The 20,589-nt window shown below is 48.6% G+C and overlaps 1 protein-coding gene and 2 long non-coding RNA genes across 5 annotated transcripts in view; 1 reads left to right on the top strand and 2 right to left on the bottom strand.

Moving 5' to 3' along the window:
- Nucleotides 1–4,580, bottom strand: part of LOC101682427 — a 28,467-nt gene extending 23,887 nt beyond the window's left edge. Inside the window, exons 1-2 of the long non-coding RNA XR_001181532.2 lie at nt 4,539–4,580; nt 3,279–3,360 (exon numbers count right to left, since the gene is read on the bottom strand). This is a non-coding gene — a long non-coding RNA (uncharacterized LOC101682427). The remainder of the gene's footprint in view (nt 1–3,278; nt 3,361–4,538) is intronic.
- A 355-nt stretch (nt 4,581–4,935) lies between these two features.
- Nucleotides 4,936–11,576, top strand: MSANTD4 (Myb/SANT DNA binding domain containing 4 with coiled-coils). Of its 3 annotated transcripts, none has more exons than XM_004764432.3 (3): nt 4,936–5,039; nt 7,893–8,493; nt 9,395–11,576. In XM_004764432.3, exons 2-3 carry the CDS (start codon nt 8,032–8,034, stop codon nt 9,968–9,970), a joined length of 1,038 nt encoding a protein of 345 aa, XP_004764489.1. In that variant the 5' UTR covers nt 4,936–5,039; nt 7,893–8,031; the 3' UTR covers nt 9,971–11,576. The 3 variants fall into 3 exon arrangements, with proteins under 3 accessions (XP_004764489.1, XP_004764491.1, XP_004764490.1); XM_004764434.3 differs by having other exon boundaries at nt 4,981–5,081; XM_004764433.3 differs by lacking the exon at nt 4,936–5,039 and adding an exon at nt 5,092–5,336.
- On the bottom strand, nt 9,995–16,896 carry LOC106007042. Its single transcript, XR_006605954.1, has 4 exons — nt 16,696–16,896; nt 16,300–16,371; nt 15,432–15,637; nt 9,995–10,081 (listed from the first exon to the last, which is right to left on the bottom strand). It is a non-coding gene; the product is annotated as an uncharacterized LOC106007042 (long non-coding RNA).
- Nucleotides 16,897–20,589: the final 3,693 nt, after the last annotated feature.

Below are 20,589 nucleotides of genomic sequence, written 5' to 3'. Positions count from 1 at the left end.
ATTTAAATGAGTGGCGTCTGACTGGCTCAGTCAGGACAGCCTGTGACTCTTGATCTCAAGGTCATGAGTTCCAGCCCCACACTGGGGACAGAGAGCACTTAAAGAAAAACAATTAAATGAGCAGAGTCACCGAAGGCAAGTTGTCTGGGCCAACTCAGGATCCCACTTACATCTGTGTTAGTGTTAATGTGTTCTGACCACAGCCATTACTCCTCCTCACGGACAAATGATCGGAACAGGAAAAAAGTCAAGAACAAACTTTGCCTAGAGACAATACAGCTCTGGTATTCAGAAGGTTCTCCATGGAAAATGGCGAAAAAGTGAAGTAAAAGCAACAGACAGTGTAGTACAGAGCAGCTGTCAGTCAGCCCCTAACTACTGATGGATTTCCTGGCGAAGGCCACGGCTCCAGGGGATTCTACGACCATCATCCATGCCACAAGCCCAAATCAAAACGTGTTTGGGAACAAACAGTGAATGCAAGGTCTGTGCTGGGGATAAGAGATAAGGGACATGATCCCTGCCTTTGAGGAGCTTATAACACAGTCCAGTAATGTTTGGGAAAAGATGTTATTTGGTATGTATGGTGGAGAGGAGTCGTCTCTCTCTACTCCTCTATAATCTTTCTGAATGTCCTGGCAGGGAGCCGTAACACCTGCTGTGAGTGAGGGCCCAGCACGGGGTGTGAGTGTGGGGACCACCTGGGCTTAAATGCGAGTTCCCTTGTGCAGCCTGGGAGACACACTTTCCAGCATTCAGCCTCAGGTCCCTCCCCTACAAACTGGAAGGAATAGAAAGGTTCTTGTAATAGTGAAATAGACTCATGCAGAGGAAGCCCTTAGGGCAATGGCTGGCATGGAATAGTATTCAATAATTATTTTCAAAATGAGATGAAGAAAGAGAACTGGCCAGTGACTGATGAGCTCCCGGCTCCAAAACTCAGTACAATTCTTATAGAAGGAACTCAAGAATGTGCATCCACATAAAACAACCAAGAGGTTACAAAAAGTCATAGTAATTTCTCAAACTGAGAAAACAATGTGATTAATCTTTATTATTAAAATGACATTTCTGCAGTTTTTCTGTTGATATATAATGCAAAAAAGGGTCAGATCAATTTCACTACACATTCAGTATATATTTGGAATGGGGCAATTTAAAATATAGGCTATTTTGCACGAATAAAACTCATTCTGCAGGGGACTCAAAGAGACAGATGGTCAACCCACAAAACCGTTAAAACTGTTTTCAACAAGAGGCCTCTCTGACTGCCAAACGGGAGAGAAAAACCAAAAGTGTATATACACCAAGAGTGAATTTTTAAAACGGACTCCAAATAGAAAGTGACCAGGGCACACATTCCAAATCACAAGAATAGATTTGGAATCAATCTGTTTCTCCCATGGGCAACTCCCTGTACAGGTGATTTTCTGGAAGACTATTATGAATGACTTTTCTAATAAGCACTGGCCCACACTATTTCATAGGCTACTCCAGTAGGAACCAAACCTCCCACCATAAACAAAATGGCGACCCAGCCTCAGCCAATGCTGGCCAGAACACCAGGACCCAACTACTTCTCAAGATCTGGTACCAGAATGATCTTCAAAGTTAAAATCTGCTCTCTCTACCTCTTGCTGTTATAAGTACCATTTTTTAAAAGCCTGTGTTCTAACATTTCCTATTTTTTCCAGTTATAAGAGAAAAACCAAAGGAGAGGAACCACAACACTTTCTTTAAGAACCACACTGGCTTTCCATTCAATGTAAAAGTTTCTAGAAACATGAAATTTGTGCCGGAAGACATTCAATATCATTTTATACCCCCTTATAATTTAACTGAGGGATGACAAAAATTGCAGGTAAGTTGGTGGAACATCACAGAGGACAAAATACAGTAAGTTTTGCTTTGTCAATGTTCAGTTCAAGTCAACAAATACACTTCTGTCAGCCCAACAGGTGCTAGGTGCTAGCGCTCAGTGGGAGACAGGGCGGGCAGGACGGTGAACATCTAAACAGAGTATGTATTAAGCACAGAACTCTTAAGAGAAAGGCCAAGTTGATCTGTTCTCAGGTTGTCAGGAAAAAGAAGGTTTTGCGGAATAAGAGTACCACATGGGCCAGGAAGAAGCAGGCCATGTGCAGGCAAACCTGGAGGGCAGAGACAGCGTGATGAGGTGACTGTTCATATATAATGTTAAGTTCTATCATGGGAACTGGGTGACTTGTTTCTTAACTAAACTGCATTTGGAGGAAAGACAGCACTTGTGACTTTCTTCTTTCTGTTTGATTAAATAATAGGTAGTGAAATAGAAATATTTTAGCTAACGATTACATTCTCATTCTGAGACTTTTAATAAGCTGTGGCCACACACAACCTAGAACAGCCTGTCTAACAGAAATATAATGCAAACCACATGTATAAGATTAAATTTCCTATTAGCCTCAATTTAAAAAGTACAAAAACAAATCACAGGCAAAATTCATTTTAAGAATATATTTTCCTTAACCCAATTATGCAAAATTTTATCATTTAACTTGTAATCAGTATGAAAATCATCAATGAGGCATTGTACATTTTTAAACTAAATCTCTGAAATCCTGTGTTTATTTTACTCTTACAGTACCTCTCAGTTCGGATGCTAATTTATCAGAAATCCTGTCTGTACGTATGCACGTATATATGTATTTAAGTAAGCAAGTAAGCAAGCGCTATCCCCAGTGTAGTATTGAACGCTTGACCCTAGGATCAAGAGGCACAGGTTCTACCACCTTAAGCCAGCCAGGCATCCCTATTCCATCTGTAATTAAATTTTTTAAAAATTTACAGTTCAAAAAGTAGATTCACATAACTCAAGTTTTCCAAACATTTCCAGTGACTGAATTGAATTGTTTTTAAGCTAAAATTAATTAAAATCAAATAGAACTAAACTTCAGTTATTCAGTTCTACTAGCCACATTTCTGGCTAGCAGCTACAACAGTTGGACAGCTCAGTTCTAGAATAAGTGTGTAAGAACGCTGGGGTTTTACCTCTACTCTGAAATCAGTAAAAACAAAAATCAAATCAGTTAACAGACTATCAGGTTCATAACAGGGTCCTAGTATTAGGCATAAAAAGATTACCTTCCATGACCCCTTGTTGGTCCACATGCACTCCTGCAAGTCATAGCTGAGAAAAAACAGTGAGGCTACCTGGAAAAGGCCTTGCAAAGAGATGGAGATTTGATTGCAGGAACCTTCGAGAGTTCCTCTGAAAGCAGAAGGGTCTTAATACTTACTGCCACGGTCTAGGTGTTATCCATGTTCATGAAGCCCATGAACAGACTCAAGAAGCGAACAGACTCAAGAAGCGGACAGACTCTGAAAGGGAACAGAGAGAAAGCGGTCATCATTGGGATGGATAGTTTTCTCACCTTCTCACCGCACTCACCCGGGAAACACCCACCCAAACAAAAGTCAAAATTCTAAAAATCTAAGTTCTTGTAATTTTCAGGAAAACATGTTTATGTCCTACTTAGGCAAAAGTGTAGGCACGCTTCTTACACAGACTCGCCAGTGAAACTCGGCAAGATTAAACGGATCAGCCCATCTCCAGGAGTGTATCTCACCGGGGCTTCGCTTTTATGGGCGCGACCTTCCGGGAATCCCGACAACAGGCACCGCTCCCCCGGAATGTTCCATTATTGACCCACCAGAGCCTTCTGCGTGCCTCGCACACTCCAGGCACCGCGTAGGCCGAGACAGGACCACAGTGCACTAGGAAGACCCACCGCAGGGCCCAGGGGACAGGAGCTGTCCGAGGCGAGGGGCGCGCCGGGGCAGGGCTGCAGCAGGACGGAACAGGTACAGAGCGGGGACGCACGTGCAGCCTTGGGCAACACCCGGCGGCACGCGTTCTCAGGAGCCCCAGAGCTGGAGATGGGACTGAGCATCGGCCTGCCGGGCCGCCCACACCCGAGACCGCTTGGAAGGAGGCCGGCGAGCGGAGACAAAGGAGGGCTTCCTTCTGACAGAACTGCCAGCCCAGGCCTCCCCGGCAGGGAAGAGGCAGCGAGAGGCCTTTCCCGGCAGAGGCCCCGCGGTGAGCACACGGCGTCCCAGGGCCACTCTCCAGGCTGGGGACTGAGAGCCGAGACGTGGGGGAAGGAGAGAGGGAGAAGCGGGGCATGTGGCTCGGAGACGAAGCCCAAGTGAAGCCAGAGAGAAATGCAGCCCAGCTCCTGGGAGACGGTCTGCACTTCCTGTCAGGAGTGTGGCTGCGCCCAGGGACGCCCAGACGCCCGCCCCGGCGACAGCGGGAAGGAGGGACCACAGACACAGCCCTCAGGGACGCTAGAGCCGGGGCGGGCAGCCAGCACTGGGCCGCCAGGGAGGAAGGCGAGGAGCGCGGGAAACCAGCAAGAGCTGGTCAACGGGCCCAGGGACTCTGGAGGCAAGTGTGAGGACCGGCTGAGGTGTGAGGAAACCACGGGCATTTCGCTGAGGCCAAACTAAGCCCCACTTGCTGGAGCAGAAGGTGAAAGAAACCCTGAAAGTACCTGGGGCAACGCCAGGGTTTTCCTCTCCAACTTTCCCCCCCCCCCCCCGCCTCTTCGCCCTTTTAATAGGTGAGGGTCAAGGACAGGGGTAGAGTTTGGAGGCGGGATGGCCAGGGACCCAATCAGGCGGAAAAGCGCCGCAGGCTGATCGCCAGGAGCCAATCGGTTTCTAGAGCCCACTTGAGTGACAGAGCCTCACGCCAACGCCTGAGCGCAGAGCTGGAGGCCGCGAATCGCAAGGGGGCGGAATTCCAGGGCACTAACCCGGAACCGGTTGGGGACTCGATTCCCATTGTGAGGCCAGACCTGGGGCGGGCCCTCAGCCAAAATGGCAATACCATCCGGACCAATGGGTGAGCCGTCTAGAACGAGTGGCAGCTGCGCCAGCCAGTGGGTGGCGGCAAGGGGGCGGGCGAAGTTAGTGGGCGGGGCATCAATGAAGCATCTTTTTTTCCTAGCCCCTTCAGAGGCGATCGGGCGGAGGTGCCGCCGGGGTCGCAGGTGAGAGAGTCTGTCCCGGAGGAGGCGGCAGCTCCGCGGACGGTGGGTGCCCTCGCAGCGGGGAAGGTCCCGGCGGGGCTCAGCGGCAGGTGGCGGTCCCCATGGGGCCGGCCTTGGCCCCGCATCTGCGTCGCAGCGGGACCACGACGCTCCTAGAAGTAGCGGCCCGCCCGGGGCCGGTGGGAGGGCTGTGGCCGCTGAACCCAGGCTGCGGGACTTTCCCGCGCACCGAGTCGGGACTCTGCTTTAGTAAACAGAAAGAAGACTTGCCTTCCAGGTCGCCACCTCTCCCAGCAGGTGCGGCCGCCGCGCTGTGGCAGAGGCGGGCGGGCGCCACCTCCCCCGGGGTGGCCTCCAGGGAGCTCCGAGTCCCCGGGTCTTCCCGGCGGCCCTGCCGGGGCGGTCCCGCAGAAGGCGGTGGGGCCGGGGGACAGGTGTCCTCTCATTCTGGTAACAGGTGGCCCCCAAGTAAACTTCACTTACCTACCGCAAGTTTCCGAGAAGAGCGCATCCTGGTCGGCAGGGACGGGAATTTCCTAGAAGGAGATGTGGGCGCGGGGAGGAGGGGGCTGGGGAAAGTTTGGATATTCTGTGATGCTTTCCTTTTCTGACCTGCCTACCGAATTTACAAATATTATTTTGGGGGGGAGAGGGGGACCCAGAATTGACGGCGCCTGATTTCCCTCGGACCTCTTCATTCTGCCCTATCACACAGTATTTAGGAACTTCATTCTCAAGTGTTAGTCCGCGAAAAAACAACGGCCCCAGTTATTTTAGGCCTTCGGTGGATTACATCAGTCAACTACTTATACCCCTGTCCGACCTGGAAAGGCTGTGTTAGGGCATGCCAGATCTATGGGTTTTTAGAGGTTGCAGTTGCCGAATTCCCTTCGGTAAAGACAGGGAACACAACCGATATAAACGGGGTAGTATTTGACATCTAAAATGGCATCTTTTCCCGCTCTGTGACGTGTTCTATCCCCAGCACTGGGAACAGGGACTATGCGCGTGGCACATAGGAGGAGCCCAATCAATATTTGAGTAAGTTACTAGGTGGTGGATGACAGAACCCCAAGCTGTTATATAAGCATCAAAATACAAAGGAAAGGACAGGGGAAAAAAAGATCTTGGAAACATAGCTTAGCTTCTCTCTGTGCAAAAATCGCGACCAAATTTCAACTCAGGGTGCACTGATTTGGGTACTTTCTTACAGTAATCAGAAGATGTCAGAGGTTTTCACATAATTACGTCAAAACTGTCTGGAAATCTAAGATAGGTGTACACAGGAATAATGTTGGGCTAAGCCATATCCATCCTCTAACATAATATTTACTGCACGTATGCCCCTGTGTCGCTGTGTGTAGTTTATTCATCTCATCTCCTGGTAAATATTTTTATTTTTATCATGCTTTTACCTTAAAAATACGGTGGCACTTTTTAATTGGTTCAAGAAACTATTGAAATGCTCTGAAACATTCTTTATCTTTTGGAAACAAAAAGCCATGAATACATTGTATTTAATATGATACAGAATTTGATATTATTTTAGCTCTCTGTTCTATTTTTAAGGACATCTAACTTGCTGATTCCATACTGAAAATATGTCTTTGATAACCTACGTACTCATCATTGGTCCATACAGACTATAGTAGCAACAAAGCCTTTTTACTTAGAATTTTCTCCTTACAATGTTTTTTTATAAATATCACAGACTTTTTAAAAAAGATTTTAGTTATTTATTTGATAGAAATCACAAGTAGACAGAGAGGCAGGCAGAGAGAGAGAGAGGGAAGCAGGCTCCCTGCTGAGCAGAGAGCCCTATGCGGGACTCCCAGGACCCTGTGATCATGACCTGAGCCGAAGGCAGAGGCTTAACCCACTGAGCCACCCAGGCGCCCCTCTCCTTACAATGTTTTATGACTTGTTAGGTTCTCACATTTTTTGGCATAATCAAGGGTGGGGAATTTATCTAAAGGCTTCACTTAGTTTCACAAACTGATTCTTGCCCATACTGTCTGGGGCTGCCTTTTCCTTTTAAACATTTCCTTTTAAACATTTTAAACAATGCTTTGCCTATTGAAGTTTGTTTTGTTAGCTTACCTTCCTTGTGTTACTTTCTTTCATTTTCTGTCTTTTCCCAACCCCAATCACCTTGTTTTAAGTTGTATTTGTACCTCCTGTTTGTTAGGCATATTGTTACATATTGAGGATACCTCCCTTGGAACAAGTAGGCTATCCTCTCCCAGATCCCACTAGTGCTGAAACAGATGGTAGAGGAAGGCAAAAGCCAAGTTTGCACTTCAGTAGTTCTCTGAAGTGAGCTGCGACATAGGTACTAAGAAGTACATTTGGGCTGGTGTGACAATGTATAAGTCACTTTGCTTCTGTCCTTTTTTATAAGTATATGTAGGAAATATATATTTTAATATAAATTACATAAGGAATGGTAGGCCAGAGTACTAATTAAATGTGATCCTTTACCAGTGTTTTAGAATGTTCACTCAGCAACTTGGGATCTAATGTGAAGGCAGGGCGTTCATTTCTGGCAGGTGCCCACCTCCCCAGCCGAGGCACCCATGTGCAACAGAGGCCCGGAACAGGGGAGGAGGGTGACGATGGGTGACGGGAAGCCGGCCGGTGGGGTGGGAAGAGAGAATGGCTTGGGAGTGGAGAAGCAGGGGTGGCCAAGGGTGACAAGTGGGGGTCAGGCGCCAGGGCAGGAGCCCAGGTGAGGGAACCGCGGGGAGGTGGTCGGGTCAGAGCCAGAGCAGAGCTGTGTGCTTGTCTTCGGCCAGGGGTATGGCTCCCTGCGTGAACGCTGCAGGCTGATGGCTTTGACCTCTTTCTCCTCAGGAACATCCCGCCCGCCTGTGCTCCTAGATGAGCGGAAGACTCTGATGTGAACAAAGGGCCAGCCGGGGGGTGCCCTTGGTTCTTGTGCTTTGTCGCATTTCCCGGCTTTTCACATCTTCTTTGCACTTACGTTGGGAAAATGAAGCAGTTGAAAAGGAAAAGGAAAAGCAATTTTAGTGTCCAAGAAACTCAGACCCTTTTGAAAGAAATCACGAAACGGAAAGAAGTCATTTTTTCCAAGCAGCTCAACACGACCATTAACGTGATGAAGCGGATGGCGTGGGAGGAGATCGCGCAGTGCGTGAACGCGGTCGGGGAGGGCGAGCAGAGGACGGGGACCGAGGTGAAGCGGCGGTACCTGGACTGGCGGGCCCTTATGAAGAGGAAGAGGATGAAGGCGAACATTAAGCTGGTCGGCTCGGGGTTTCCCCTCCCCACATCCGACCTGGATGACTCTCTCACCGAAGAGATCGATGAAAAGATTGGATTCCGCAATGATACGAATTTCGATTGGCAGAACGTGGCGGATTTCCGGGACGCAGGTGGATCCTTAACTGAGGTCAAAGTGGAAGAGGAAGAAAGAGATCCCCAGAGTCCCGAAGTAAGTAGTAGCTCGGGAGTCCGCGTTCTCTTTTCGCTCCTTTAGTTCTGATGTTGGAGTTCAGGGTAGTTTAGGAACAGTAAAGGTCCCAGTTGTCAAGCTCACTTAAAAGTAGTTCCTAAGAAAGTCATTCCATTTTTTCTTCCTCCATAACATTAATCTGTCTTTGAACCTAAATATGTTTCTCTTAATGATGCATATAGGTGGGGCGCCTCGGTGGCTCAGTGGGTTAAAGCCTCTGCCTTCGGCTCAGGTCATGATCTCAGGGTCCTGGGATCGAGTCCAGCATCGGGCTCTCTGCTCAGTGGGGAGTCTCCCTCTGCCTGCCTCTCTGCCTACTTGTGATCTCTCTGTCAAATAATTAAATAAAATCTTAAAAAAAAAATTTTTTTTTTAAATGATGCATACAGGTGACCCTTGAGCGACATGGGGGCTGGGGCGGGCGGGCGGGGGGGGGGGGTGGGGCACACTGGCTTCGCAAGTGGAAAAGCCGTAAGTTTTCGCTGCCCCTCAAACTTAACTCCCAGTAGCCTGCTGTGGACCCACAGCCTTAACAGTAACACAAACCCTTGATGACCTCCTGTTTTTTCCTACATTTATCACGTGTGGTATTCTTAATGTAAGCTACAGAAAAGAAAATCATAAGAGAAAATACATTTCCAGTGCTGTACTGTATTTAGCAAAAAAAAAAAAAGGGGGGGGGGGAACAGGTGGACCCGCCCAGCTCAAGGTGTTCAAGGGTCAGCTGTATTAGTCACATCAGGTAATTTATTATAAATATTTTTCAAGATTCAAAAGAAATGACTTTCTCAAAACAATACAGAAACTCTGAAGGACGCGTTTAGACACATGAACAAAGGTGAAATCGAAATAAAAACTGAAAGTTGCTTTTTCCTTTTAGTTTGAGATTGAGGAGGAGGAAGAAATGTTGTCGTCCGTCATACCGGATTCCAGGAGGGAAAACGAACTCCCCGACTTCCCCCACATCGACGAGTTTTTTACCCTGAACTCCACGCCGTCCAGGTCGGCCTACGACGAGCCCCACCTGCTGGTGAACATCGAGAAACAGAAGCTGGAGCTCGAGAAGCGGCGCCTGGACATTGAGGCGGAGCGGCTGCAGGTGGAGAAGGAGCGGCTGCAGGTGGAGAAGGAGCGGCTGCGGCACCTGGACCTGGAGCACGAGCGGCTGCAGCTGGAGAAGGAGCGGCTGCAGGTCGAGCGCGAGAAGCTGAGGCTGCAGATCGTGGGCGCGGAGAAAGCGGCCCCGGAGAACGAACTCGGCCAGGGGGAAAAGGCCGTGCTTCAGCCGCAGGACATAGAAGCAGAGAAGCTAAAACTGGAGAGAGAACGCTTGCAGCTGGAGAAAGATCGGCTGCAGTTTTTGAAATTCGAGTCGGAGAAGCTGCAGATTGAAAAGGAACGCTTGCAAGTGGAGAAGGAGAGACTCCGAATTCAGAAGGAGGGACACTTGCCCTGATTGATCTCGGTTCCAAGGTGCGCGGACGTGTGGAAACCATAGATTTTTCTCTGTATCCAGTAATATAAAAATGGTTGCAAGATTAGCTCTGGTTTTTCTCCTGTTTAATGTCTGTGTTTGGGATAGGAAAAAGACAATTAAGTGTGGGTTCCTGTATACTGAAGTCGTGTGTTCCATAGCAGCGGCAGGCCCTAGCATAGACAGTATAGCAGAAACCCTTGTGCTCTACTCCTTGAATGAGTAAAATAACATAGCGTCTTGTATCATCTGTACACTCAGAGTTGACAAGTTACCATCCACGTACAATTCTAGCTCGGTTCCCAGAAGGGGGTGATTCTGCCCCCCGGAAGACCTGTGACAACAGCTAGAGATATTTTTGGTTGTCCGCTACTGGCATGGAGCGAGTAGAGCCCACCTGGCCTACCTGTGTCCTGCCGTGCACAGGGCTCCCGCCTCCAGATGGTCCCGCACAAAACAGCAGTACTGCTGAGGGGCAGAAACCCTTTCCTAGCCTGATTCCCCCTCGAGAGCTTTGGTTGTAGTTTCAGAATATTAAAAACCTCAGATATTTAAATGGGTAGTTACTTAAATGGCCAAAACCTTTAACTATGTAACATTCGTGTGTAGTATATTGAACGTAGGGAGTGACGAAGATGTTTAGGTATTTTATCCCCGTGTCTATATCTCTAACCTGAGACTCCGAGCATAGTGCAGGGAATATCAGTTTACCCAAGGTGGGTCACTTTGAAAAGCAGTTCATTCCTCTAGCTGTTGATGCTTTCAAAGCTGCACGTGCTGCATAAGGTTTAGTTCCCTTTTTTCTTTGAATTCATAATCTTAAGTTTCAGTAGAAAAATGCTCATTTCAACCATGTACTTAAATCTTAATGTAAATGAAGGTGGAAGCTAGTAAAAATGGTACCGATATAGAAATGGTACCAGTAGTCCATGAGCTTTAAATCAATGAATGGTTACTTTTTAAATAAGTCCTAGTAGCTATGTGGGCTTGGGGGTGGGGGAGGGGGAGTATGTCCTCTGTGTCAGTTGGTGATGATGACGATGATGGTAGTAGCTGTGTGTAAATGGTTTAGGGATGCACTTACCACGCACTGTCTGACCTACTCTGTACTATGGAGTATTATTCTTGGGTCTGAGACTCAGAAAAGGAACACTGAAAGTCTGTGGTATATATTGTCTCCACCCCCTCCCTGAGGAACAGAGTTTTGTATCTTCAGTCCCTGGGGTATGTGTTCTGAGACCAAGGGCTTGCTTTTAAACTGGTGGCTTGCCTTCAGTCCCCCTGCAGGTGCTGTTTCCACAGTCCAGGTGGTCTCCCTGTGCACTAACCTTGAGACTCTCTATGTGAGATCATTTTGTATTCTCTGATTTCCAGGGCTGACAGTGTAGCTTTAATCCATCTCTTCTGTTGGCAGATATGACCTGGATTCTGCATTTGTTCCTTGTTAATTTAAGAATGTCTTGATACCATGTGTGAGATTGGACTAGGGACCTCTAAGGAGAAAATATACTTCTGCTTCATTACTTTGACTTTGAAATAGTGTTATTTTTTTATAACCAAAATAAATGCTTCTGCCATAGAAATGAAATCTGCCTATACTAACTATCTGAAAGTTTACCGTTTACAGTGATATCAGCGTTCTGAGGACTGAGGTTTTTTAAGCCTGTAAGAGAGCCTCATCTGTGAGTGCTCACATCTGGGGCAGGCACTGTGCTCGGGGCTCTTCCTACATGATTTTATTCGCTCTCCAGAACAACTCTTGAGCTAAGTCATATTATCCCTACTTTTACAAGAAAGGAAAAATTGCCTCATCAATTCGGTTACATTCTTGAAAAAGGAAATGCCAATATTGACCGTAAGGCCTCCCAGCAGGAGTGAAAGTCTGCGGTGCAGTCATAAGCAGGGCTTTCGAGGGCAGCTCTGCCGCAGACCATGTGTGAGAAGTCCTTTCACACGCCCCACGGTGGCATCTCCTCATCTGTACAGTGGGCACCGCGACACCTGCCCCACCTGTGTTCGTAGTTTGCTTTAAAACCCTATCTAACCTCTAACCTGCTACTTAAATGCAAGGTGCTGTCAGCATTTGGACTGAAGGTCAGTAGGCTGCAATTCCCTAGAAGCAAACATGAAGACTGTTTTGGGTGGCCAATCTTTAAGTTCCTGGAGGAGATTTTTTTTTTTCAAGCAGCCGCTTCCTGTCTTCCAGAGCCTTGGTTGAAGAGCCTTGGCTTTCCTTAACCTTCCCCCAGGATTGGATTGGTCCCTCCACTAGAAAACCTGGCTGGCACACTTGGGCAGGCACACTTGGAATGCATCCCAGGGGGTTCGCAGCTCCTCTTTCATCACCACAAGGGTGCTCCGTGGCTCCCGTTGCTCTGCATTTTAAAGGAAACGAGACTGAACTCCTGTGGGTGGCTTGGGTCTCGGCTGGGTTCCTCTGGTCTACAGGTTGGCCGGGGGTTCACGGAAACTCAGTCTGTGGTCAGCCTGCTCCTGAGGATACCCTTCAGTCAAGATGCTGAGTTAGAAGAAGGAAGGGCCCGTCCATCTGCAGGGACAGAGCATGCTCTCAGGCTTTTTCTTGGAAACTGAACACTCGGTCTTTGTAACTGGAGAGAATTCTTGCTTCGCTTCTCTCACCTTCTGCCTCATTTGTCCATTTTATCCGGCTTTGCTACTCCCCTCTTTTCATGCCTCTACCTCTTCATGCTTCGTCACTTCTATCCTGAGTAGAAAAACAGATCCTAGTGCTCTGAGAATACTTCATTTCAAATGAATAGCTACCTTTTCCTGCCTTTCTGGCCTTCACAATTTTTTTTTTTTAATTATGTCACTTGTAATTTGTCCAGGCTTTCCAGTCGCTCTTCTTGGACCACAAGTTGTACCTCCTAAAGCTCCCAGAATACTAACCGCCTGTTTGCTTTTTCAATCTCTAACTTTCTTTCTGACCTGTGTGCTCCTTTATACACATATACTCCAGGAGGTTTAGAGGCTTCATTAAAATCCAGAGGAGGAAGGTGGAATATATCTCTTTGGGGTGCATATCAGAAAGGGTTTAGCATATGTACACCGAAGAGACAACCAGAGAAGACCTATCTTCGGGGGGGTTGGGAGGGAAGGTGGCTAAATGCTAAATTGGCTGCCGAAGTCTCCAGAGATTAATTTACCCCCATCCAGAGAGGCATCGTGACCAGCGAGACATGAGAAAAGATGATGATTACACAATTTGAATTTTGATAAAAGAAGTTCTAATAACTTTCTTAATGAATTTCATTAGGAAATACCTTCATTACTATTATTATTATTATTATTATTATTTTTACCATTTTTCTGATGTGACCCATTCACCTTTAAAAAAATGAGTAAGTTGGAATATAAAATCCATCTGCACCTCCAACCTCCCAGGTCGTCCTTAGCGCAGTGGCATTGACCGTCAATTCCAGAAGCTTCCTGCCTCTTCCTTTCTAATCCTCCCTGCATGACACTTCCTGAATAGATTTCCCCAAGAACTGCTTTCGTTACATCCTGAGAATCAACGGAACACGAGATCATGAAAGACAAGAGTTCTGGAAAAGACCACAGGTCCCGTCTCAGTGCTCTTCTATCAGCGGGGGCGTGGCGGGCCCTCAGTGTGTCTAAGTCGCTGCCTCCTTATTAGTCAGCTTAAAACTACAAATCAGCTCAAAGATACTAGAAACTCGTCTTCCCTCTCACGAGTCCCCCTTCCCTCTGAATCAAATGAAATGTCCTCAAACGTTCTTTGCCCTGTTTAAGATGTTCTCCTACCTACATCACTAAAATACATTTGTCAAGCTGCTCTCCAAACACTTCACACATTTCCCTTCCCTTTGCCTTTGATCATGTAGCTTTCACCCTCGACCTTTTCATTTTCTATCCCAGAGTGACCATCAACAGAGCAAAGCTTTTTCAGATCCAGGGACTTTGTCATTTCCATCACTCAATACCATAATTTTAAAATACTGAAATTAATTTCACTGAATAAAATTAGAATATTTTATCATATAAAAAATGGTATCTCTATGTCTTTCAAAGTCTCCCTGAAGATCTTTCGAGTTAAAATGTTAAAATGCCAGTCCACCCAGCTTATGGCTCATTGCCAGCTGTCTGAGAAGTGCTCCCTAACCGCAGGGCAGGCCCTGGCAGCCAAGCGTGCGTTCAGGGACTCTGTTCATTGGGTCGCACAGTACACAATGCACTGGGGGCAGACCAGGCTTAGCCTTGCAGCCTCTCAGCTAATGGGACCATCCAGAGGATTTTCTTTCCTATTAAAGATGACCTGGGTCCCGCCCCAGAGCTCATGAGCCTTTGATGGTTCTGCGAATAAACAGGATGATAAAGATTTCCGTTCTGACATACTCGCCCTGTAGAGGCCTTTAAAAATCCCCCACTTCATCCCAAGGGTGCTGCTAAAATGGAACATTTGACGTGGGCCAAGATGTGAGAGAGGGTACTTTAGTGAAAGGACTGTGTAAGGTAACCAAACTGGAACTGGTGATACCTGTCTACTCCACTTGTTAAACAATTGTGTATAACTTCCTGTCTGCCCAGCTAAGCTAGTCTCTACTGAGAGGAAGAGGACTCTGGACTCTCTTACTATTGTGACCAAAGTACTCGTACCAGGAATGTGAAAAATTTTAACTAATGGACATTTTTTTGGATGCCCAGCATCTATGTCCCCTTCCTGGGTTTACTGATCCCCCCCACCCCACCGCCCAGGAATCATTGTTATCTCTCATCTTCAGAGTCCAAGAAGGGATGTCAATTTGTTAATTTGATGTCACACTGTAGGAGTAGATATGATGGGCTCAAGGCCATCCACATATCCACTCTCCTGTGACAATGGTTAGTTCAAATTCAAGCACATAACCCATTCAAAACCAGTGTATTTGTTGGACCTTCTGTGAAAGACAAGTTTCCATGCTTTCTATTGACATCTAAGCTCTCCATAAAGATGAGCTGTCTGGGCAGGTATAAAGCTGTTTTGGCTACATGGAAGGGGGCAGTTGGGAAGTCTCTGCATAGAGCCTGTCAGGGAAGACTGAATAGGGAGGATGAATTTGAGTCCTTGAGGATGTCATCTGAACTGCTGGATCAAACCTCACCTAATACTGGACATGAATCTGAATTTTCAGCCTTACAAATCAATGACTTTCTCCCTGTTTTGCCTTTTCTTGGATTTGGTGATTTGTCCCTTTGTCACCACAAGGTCAATTACATGAATCATATCTTCTAGTTTTCCATTTTCTTCATGCTCTGGCCTTTGTCATCTGGGGAGAGACTCTCCCTCCCCTGACTAGCCAGTTCTCAGGGGCTGTGCAGTCTTGGGCTGGAACAGGCCTTTCACATGCAAACCAACCAATGCCCAGACCCCCAGGACTTGCTTTATCAAACTCACACAGACCAAGCCAGTATTGTTGCCTACCTGCAATCAACCCGGTGTCAGGAGTCAGGCACCTAGAGACAGGCCCAGCGCGTAGGTCCTGCTGCCATATTCAGACTGGCCACTCCAGAAGTGTTGACCTGCCCTGCTTCATCTCTCTGGCAGAAACTCCTACAGAAGCTGGGCCTTGGCTTTTTAATCCCTCTTACTTCTGCCTCCATATGGAACCTGCTGCTTTCCCGGTGGTCCTTCATGGTGCAGTGTGGAAACATCATTACTAAAAGCCTTTCATTGGTCTCAGTCAAGCCTTGATAAATTAAATCCTGGTTTAAATTTTAGAACACCCCCCCCCACCATCACCTGGGTGGGGTGATTAAGTTGTTTGAGTTGGAGTTTCTATGACTTAAAACTAAAGAGTATAGACTTACGTAGCCAGATCAAGAAAAAAGTAGGTGACCCCACAGTTCTTTTCATCTGATAACTGTGTATGTCCTTCTCGCTCTCTCTCTCTTTTTTTAAAGATTTTATGCATTTATTTGGCAGACAGATCACAAGCAGGCAGACAGACAGGCAGAGACAGAGAGAGAGAGAAGCAGGCTATTGGCTGAGCAGAGAGCCTGATGTGGGGCTTGATCCCAGGACCCTGAGATCATGACCTGAGCTGAAGGCAGAGGCTTAATTCACTGAGTCACCTAGGCGCCCTGAAATTTTGAATATTTTTTTGACCACCTTAATATTCTACAATAAAGCTAACCATCAAACATAAAAAACCACGTAAAAAGGGACACATTTTTTTTCTTTAACATTGGTTCAGATGGTTTACCTGAAACTCTAGATTTTCTATGTATTTGAATTTTAGACACATTTTACAAAAATTCTGATGCTTAAAAATATTTAAAATGTTATTTACCTTGATTATTGACTTTTTGGTTCGGCCTTAAATTTCACTCTTGCAGCAAATGCCTCTTTGACCTCATTGGCCCTGGAAGAGAAGTTCAATTCCTTTAAAGAAATAACCTATTTTTCATGCTCAACCCCATTATAAACGCTTTTTGAGTGAGTGAATGGTTTAAAACGGTAATGGTTCGCTGAAACTGCCCAGTCCGGTCTAGAAGCTAACATTTGAGCTCAGGTCTTGCCCCCCGTGTAACCCAGCGCGCAGGAGACTCGGGAGGCTTCCTTCTGTGAGTCTGTCGCCTCACACAGAGCCCTCTGAGCTGCTGGTTCCCCGATGTGTGGCTCTTTCCGCACACGTGGGATCCCCCACGACGCCCGCTGCGCGTCTATCCGGCGACCCTGTGCTGACCACCGCATCAGGTCCCGCAGGTCCAGCGCCGACGCCCACGAGCCGCCCCCGCACTGCAGGCAGCGCGGCTGGCGGGTCCCCCGGCTCCCAGCGCCTCCGTCAGGTTCGGCCACGAGTCCGAGGCTCTCACTAGCCGCTGCTCCTCGGACTCCCTCCTTCGCTGGGCGCGCACAGCCGGCGGGACGAGGCGCACTTGGTCCGTCCGCGTCACAGAGGAGTGGCCAAGAGCGGCTGCCGGGAGCCGGGTCTGGGCGGCTCCGCGGTGCAGCAGCCCCGGTCTCTGGGGCTGGGGTGCGTCACCCGCCCCCCCGCAAGGTGGATGTGTTCCCTGTCCCGGAAGCTCTCGGAAGCCCTTGCTCGGGGATCTGTCCCGCGGGTAACCAGTGGTCACCTCGGTGCGGCCCCGCCGGCGGCCCCGCGGATGCCCCAACTCGTCCCCCACCCCCCCGCTTTCCCGCGCGCAGGCAGGTGCTCCCGCCACCAGCCCGCGGGCCCGCGCTCACTCCCCTCTGCGGACCCCAGCCCGGTCCCGGCAGGCCCCCTTCCCTTCCGCTCCCAGCCCGCAGGGTGGGACGTCCTGAAGCCTCCCATCACCTCAAGCAAACTGGAGTCTGTCTCGGGGGATAAGTTCCTGCGGGGACAGAGGACGAGGGCTCCCGCTCCTGCTGCAGAAGCAGGGACGTCTTCCTGCCGCGGAGACAGAACCGTCTGCCGGTCTCCTCGGGGCCCTGGACTAACGATTTGTAGAGAGAGCGGCCTGGGAAGTCAGGCCGGGCATTTGGGGTGTGTCCCTGCGCCCCTGCCCCGGAGGTGGAGGTGCCGGTGTCCTCCCGCACCACTGCTCCACCCATCACGGGGGTCTCTGTCCCGGCTTCGGCTCTCGCCTCCCTCTTTCTTCTGAACACTCAGTCGAGGGTCATGAAAAAAGGCTTCGGCGTGAGTTCAGTTTCTCTCGGTCCAGTGTCCTCCACTCCTTCCCCCTGCGTCACAGCCACACCGGCTGGGCCTTTCAGAATCTGCCAATATGTGAGCTCAGGTCTTGCTCACAGTGTCAGGAGCTGGGCCGCAGCCCTCCTCCTGCTGAGGGGAGCGAACTACCCGGGTATCCCATTTCTCCTTGAAGGGACTTGTCCTTCTCTGGAATTCGGTTTACTGGAGCCACTTTCTGAGTCACACGAGAAAAGTTATGATTGCAGACACTATTTGGCTTTTGAGAAAATGACTCCCCCGCCTTCTGTTTCCCAGGCAGAAGCAGAAGCGGATGTAGTGTTGTTTACAGGGCTCCCACTGAGCTCCCGTGCTGTGATGCGCAACCCGTAAACATTCATTTTCGATTTCACAGAAAGATCACACGCTCCGTATTCTTGTCCCCATTCTACGGACGAAGCCACGGGCATCTTCCAGGGGCCCAACGGTAAGTGCAGAACAAGGATTTCCACCGCACTTTGCCTGGCTCTCCAGCTCACAACGCAGCCTCTGCACTCCCCATTTCTGTCAGTGCCCCAAGTCTGGAGAGATCAGGTGGAGACATTTCTAAAAATAATCGCGAAAACAGTGGTCTAAGTCTCCACGGAGGTGAGCACAAGATCCAGGGAAAGGAAGAGTGATCTCCAAGCTCAGGGATCAGGGCTCTGTGCCTGAGATGATTTCTACAACACTTCTTGATGGACAAGCAGGTATTAGACATAAAGAAACAGGAGAGATAAATGTGCCCATTTAGCTCCTTTCAACTTCTTATATTTATTCTCCAAATAGTGCTTCCCTAAGGTGGAAGCTAGTGCTTAGTTTCCATGTCTCCCTCGCTGCTAGATTCCAGGCAAGCGAGCACCATGACGGAGGTTTGATGTGATAGAAGCCGCCCGTGGAGCCCGTTTCCTAAGAAGGAAACAGCATGGGTGGGAGAGACCCTGGGCTCAGAGACGTACAAACAGAAGCTCCTTGCTCAGTGTCCCTGCTTCTTACATACATGTCTTCTGGAAGCTGGACATGGCTTGGGGGAAGATCAGTGATGTAATTTTGGTATCGGTCTCGCCTGCTTTGCCTTCAGCCAGATGCTCCGTCCTTCCCAGAGGTTCTGGAACTATCCAGTATCCGCTAATGAATGCACTTGCTGCTTAACTGAGTGAGAGTGGGCTCCGCTGGTTACAGCTCAGACCCCTGTCTGAGGCAGGGGCATTGGGGGAAAGGTAACAATCCGCAAACTTCGAAGGAGAAGAACATGAGACACTCAAACCTGGAGCTGTGGGCAGGAATTAGGTGTTACTGGAGTGGAAAGTGAGAGAAGGGGCGCCTAGGTGGCTCAGTGGGTTAGGCCTCTGACTTCAGGTCGAGTCATGATCCAGGGTTCTGGGATCGAGGCCCCAATTGGGCTCACTGCTCAGCAGGGGGCCTCCTCTCTCTCTCTCTCTGCCTGCCTCTCTGCCTACTTGTGATCTCTCTCTGTCAAATAAATAAATAAAATCTTTAAAAAAAAAAAGTGAGAGAAGATACTAGAGATATTGACAGATGTTCTATGACACACTCTGAGTTGTTTTAATCAGGAAGGTGACAGCGTCAGATGTGTGGTTTAGGAAAATCACCCTCGCAGCTGTGTGGAGAATGGACTCAGAGAAGATACCAGGGGCACAAGAAGAAAGGGGACCTGCCGGGAGACAACTGTGGAAACAACAGTGAGAAATCATGAGTCTCCGAAATGTTGGCCCTTGTAGAGATGAAGGGTACAGGATGCAGTAGGAAGGTATTTGGCAAGAAATTTAAGATGTGTTTGGCTGGATGTGAGAAAGATGCAGAAAGGGGGTTCTAGAATGACCCCTCTGCTGTGATGTGTGAGATTAGGTAGACAGTACTGAGCCTCCCTGAGACAGGGAGTTTAAGAGGCAGCAGGGATGTAGACTAGAAGATGAGGTGTTTCAGCTGAGAAGTAAAAAAAAAAATGATCCACATGAGGTTGGATGGGTGGGACCGAGTGAAAAAGAGAGATTTCTGAGCGAGTGGCGTGTGCGTGGTCGTGACAGTGGTCAGATCAACCAGGTGGATTATGGGCTATATGAGACGTGCGAGCGGGCGGATACCACACTGGGCAATACCAGTTAATTTGGTTGGAGGAAATGAGGAACATAAAACAGATGGAGAAAGAGTAGAGAATTAGGGGGGAAACTAAAGAATGAAGAGATTGGTTGGTTTAGTTCGCTATTGAAATGTTCACTTACTATGGCCATGTGAGAAAGGCCTCTCTTTTCAGTGACCAGGGTATGAAAGGAAGGAGGGAAGTCAGTCAGCATTTGGAGTAAGATGAACAGGTGAATGATCCTAAGATTGGCCATGTGTCTGCTGGTGTGGGTGAGTTAATTCCCACAGGCAGGGACCAATGGGAAGTCAAGAAACTGCAGGGCTGGGGCTTAAATGAAGTACCTCCACCAGTCTTGAAGTCAGTCAAGATGTTACTAGAACTTGGGTGCAGGGCAAGAATGAGCCCAATGCTGAAATCGCTGAATGTGGAGCAGTGGCCGAGAATCCAGCAGACACAACGGATAGGTGGGTGGTCCATCTGACAGCATGGTGGGGGCATACACATGAAAAAGGAGGGTTTGCACCCTTGGGGCCAGAGGTGTGACTGCCAGGATGGTCATTCCTCTCCCTTCCAAGCTGGTGGTATGTGGAGGGATGACATCGTGGCACTGGGCCATGCTCCGGGGGACAGGTTGAGGATGCTGGGAGTGAGGGCACTGGGAAGAATGGTGTCAAGGTCAGGGACAGAGGTGGACAGTGGGGAGATGAATGGGAGGAGGAGGAGAAACACAGGAGTGTACTGAAGGGCAGTGTGGGTCGAGAGAGGGACAGTATCCCTGTGTGGCTGAGACAAAGAGGCTGTGATGGAGGCCAAATGGACCAAAC

The sequence above is a fragment of the Mustela putorius genome, unplaced genomic scaffold, assembly GCF_011764305.1.
Source record: "Mustela putorius furo isolate JIRA1106 unplaced genomic scaffold, ASM1176430v1.1 tig00000198_pilon_pilon_pilon, whole genome shotgun sequence".
NCBI classification, from domain to species: Eukaryota; Metazoa; Chordata; class Mammalia; order Carnivora; family Mustelidae; genus Mustela; species Mustela putorius.
Note: the sequence above shows the minus strand (reverse complement) of the source record. Positions and strands in the feature narration are given on the sequence as shown.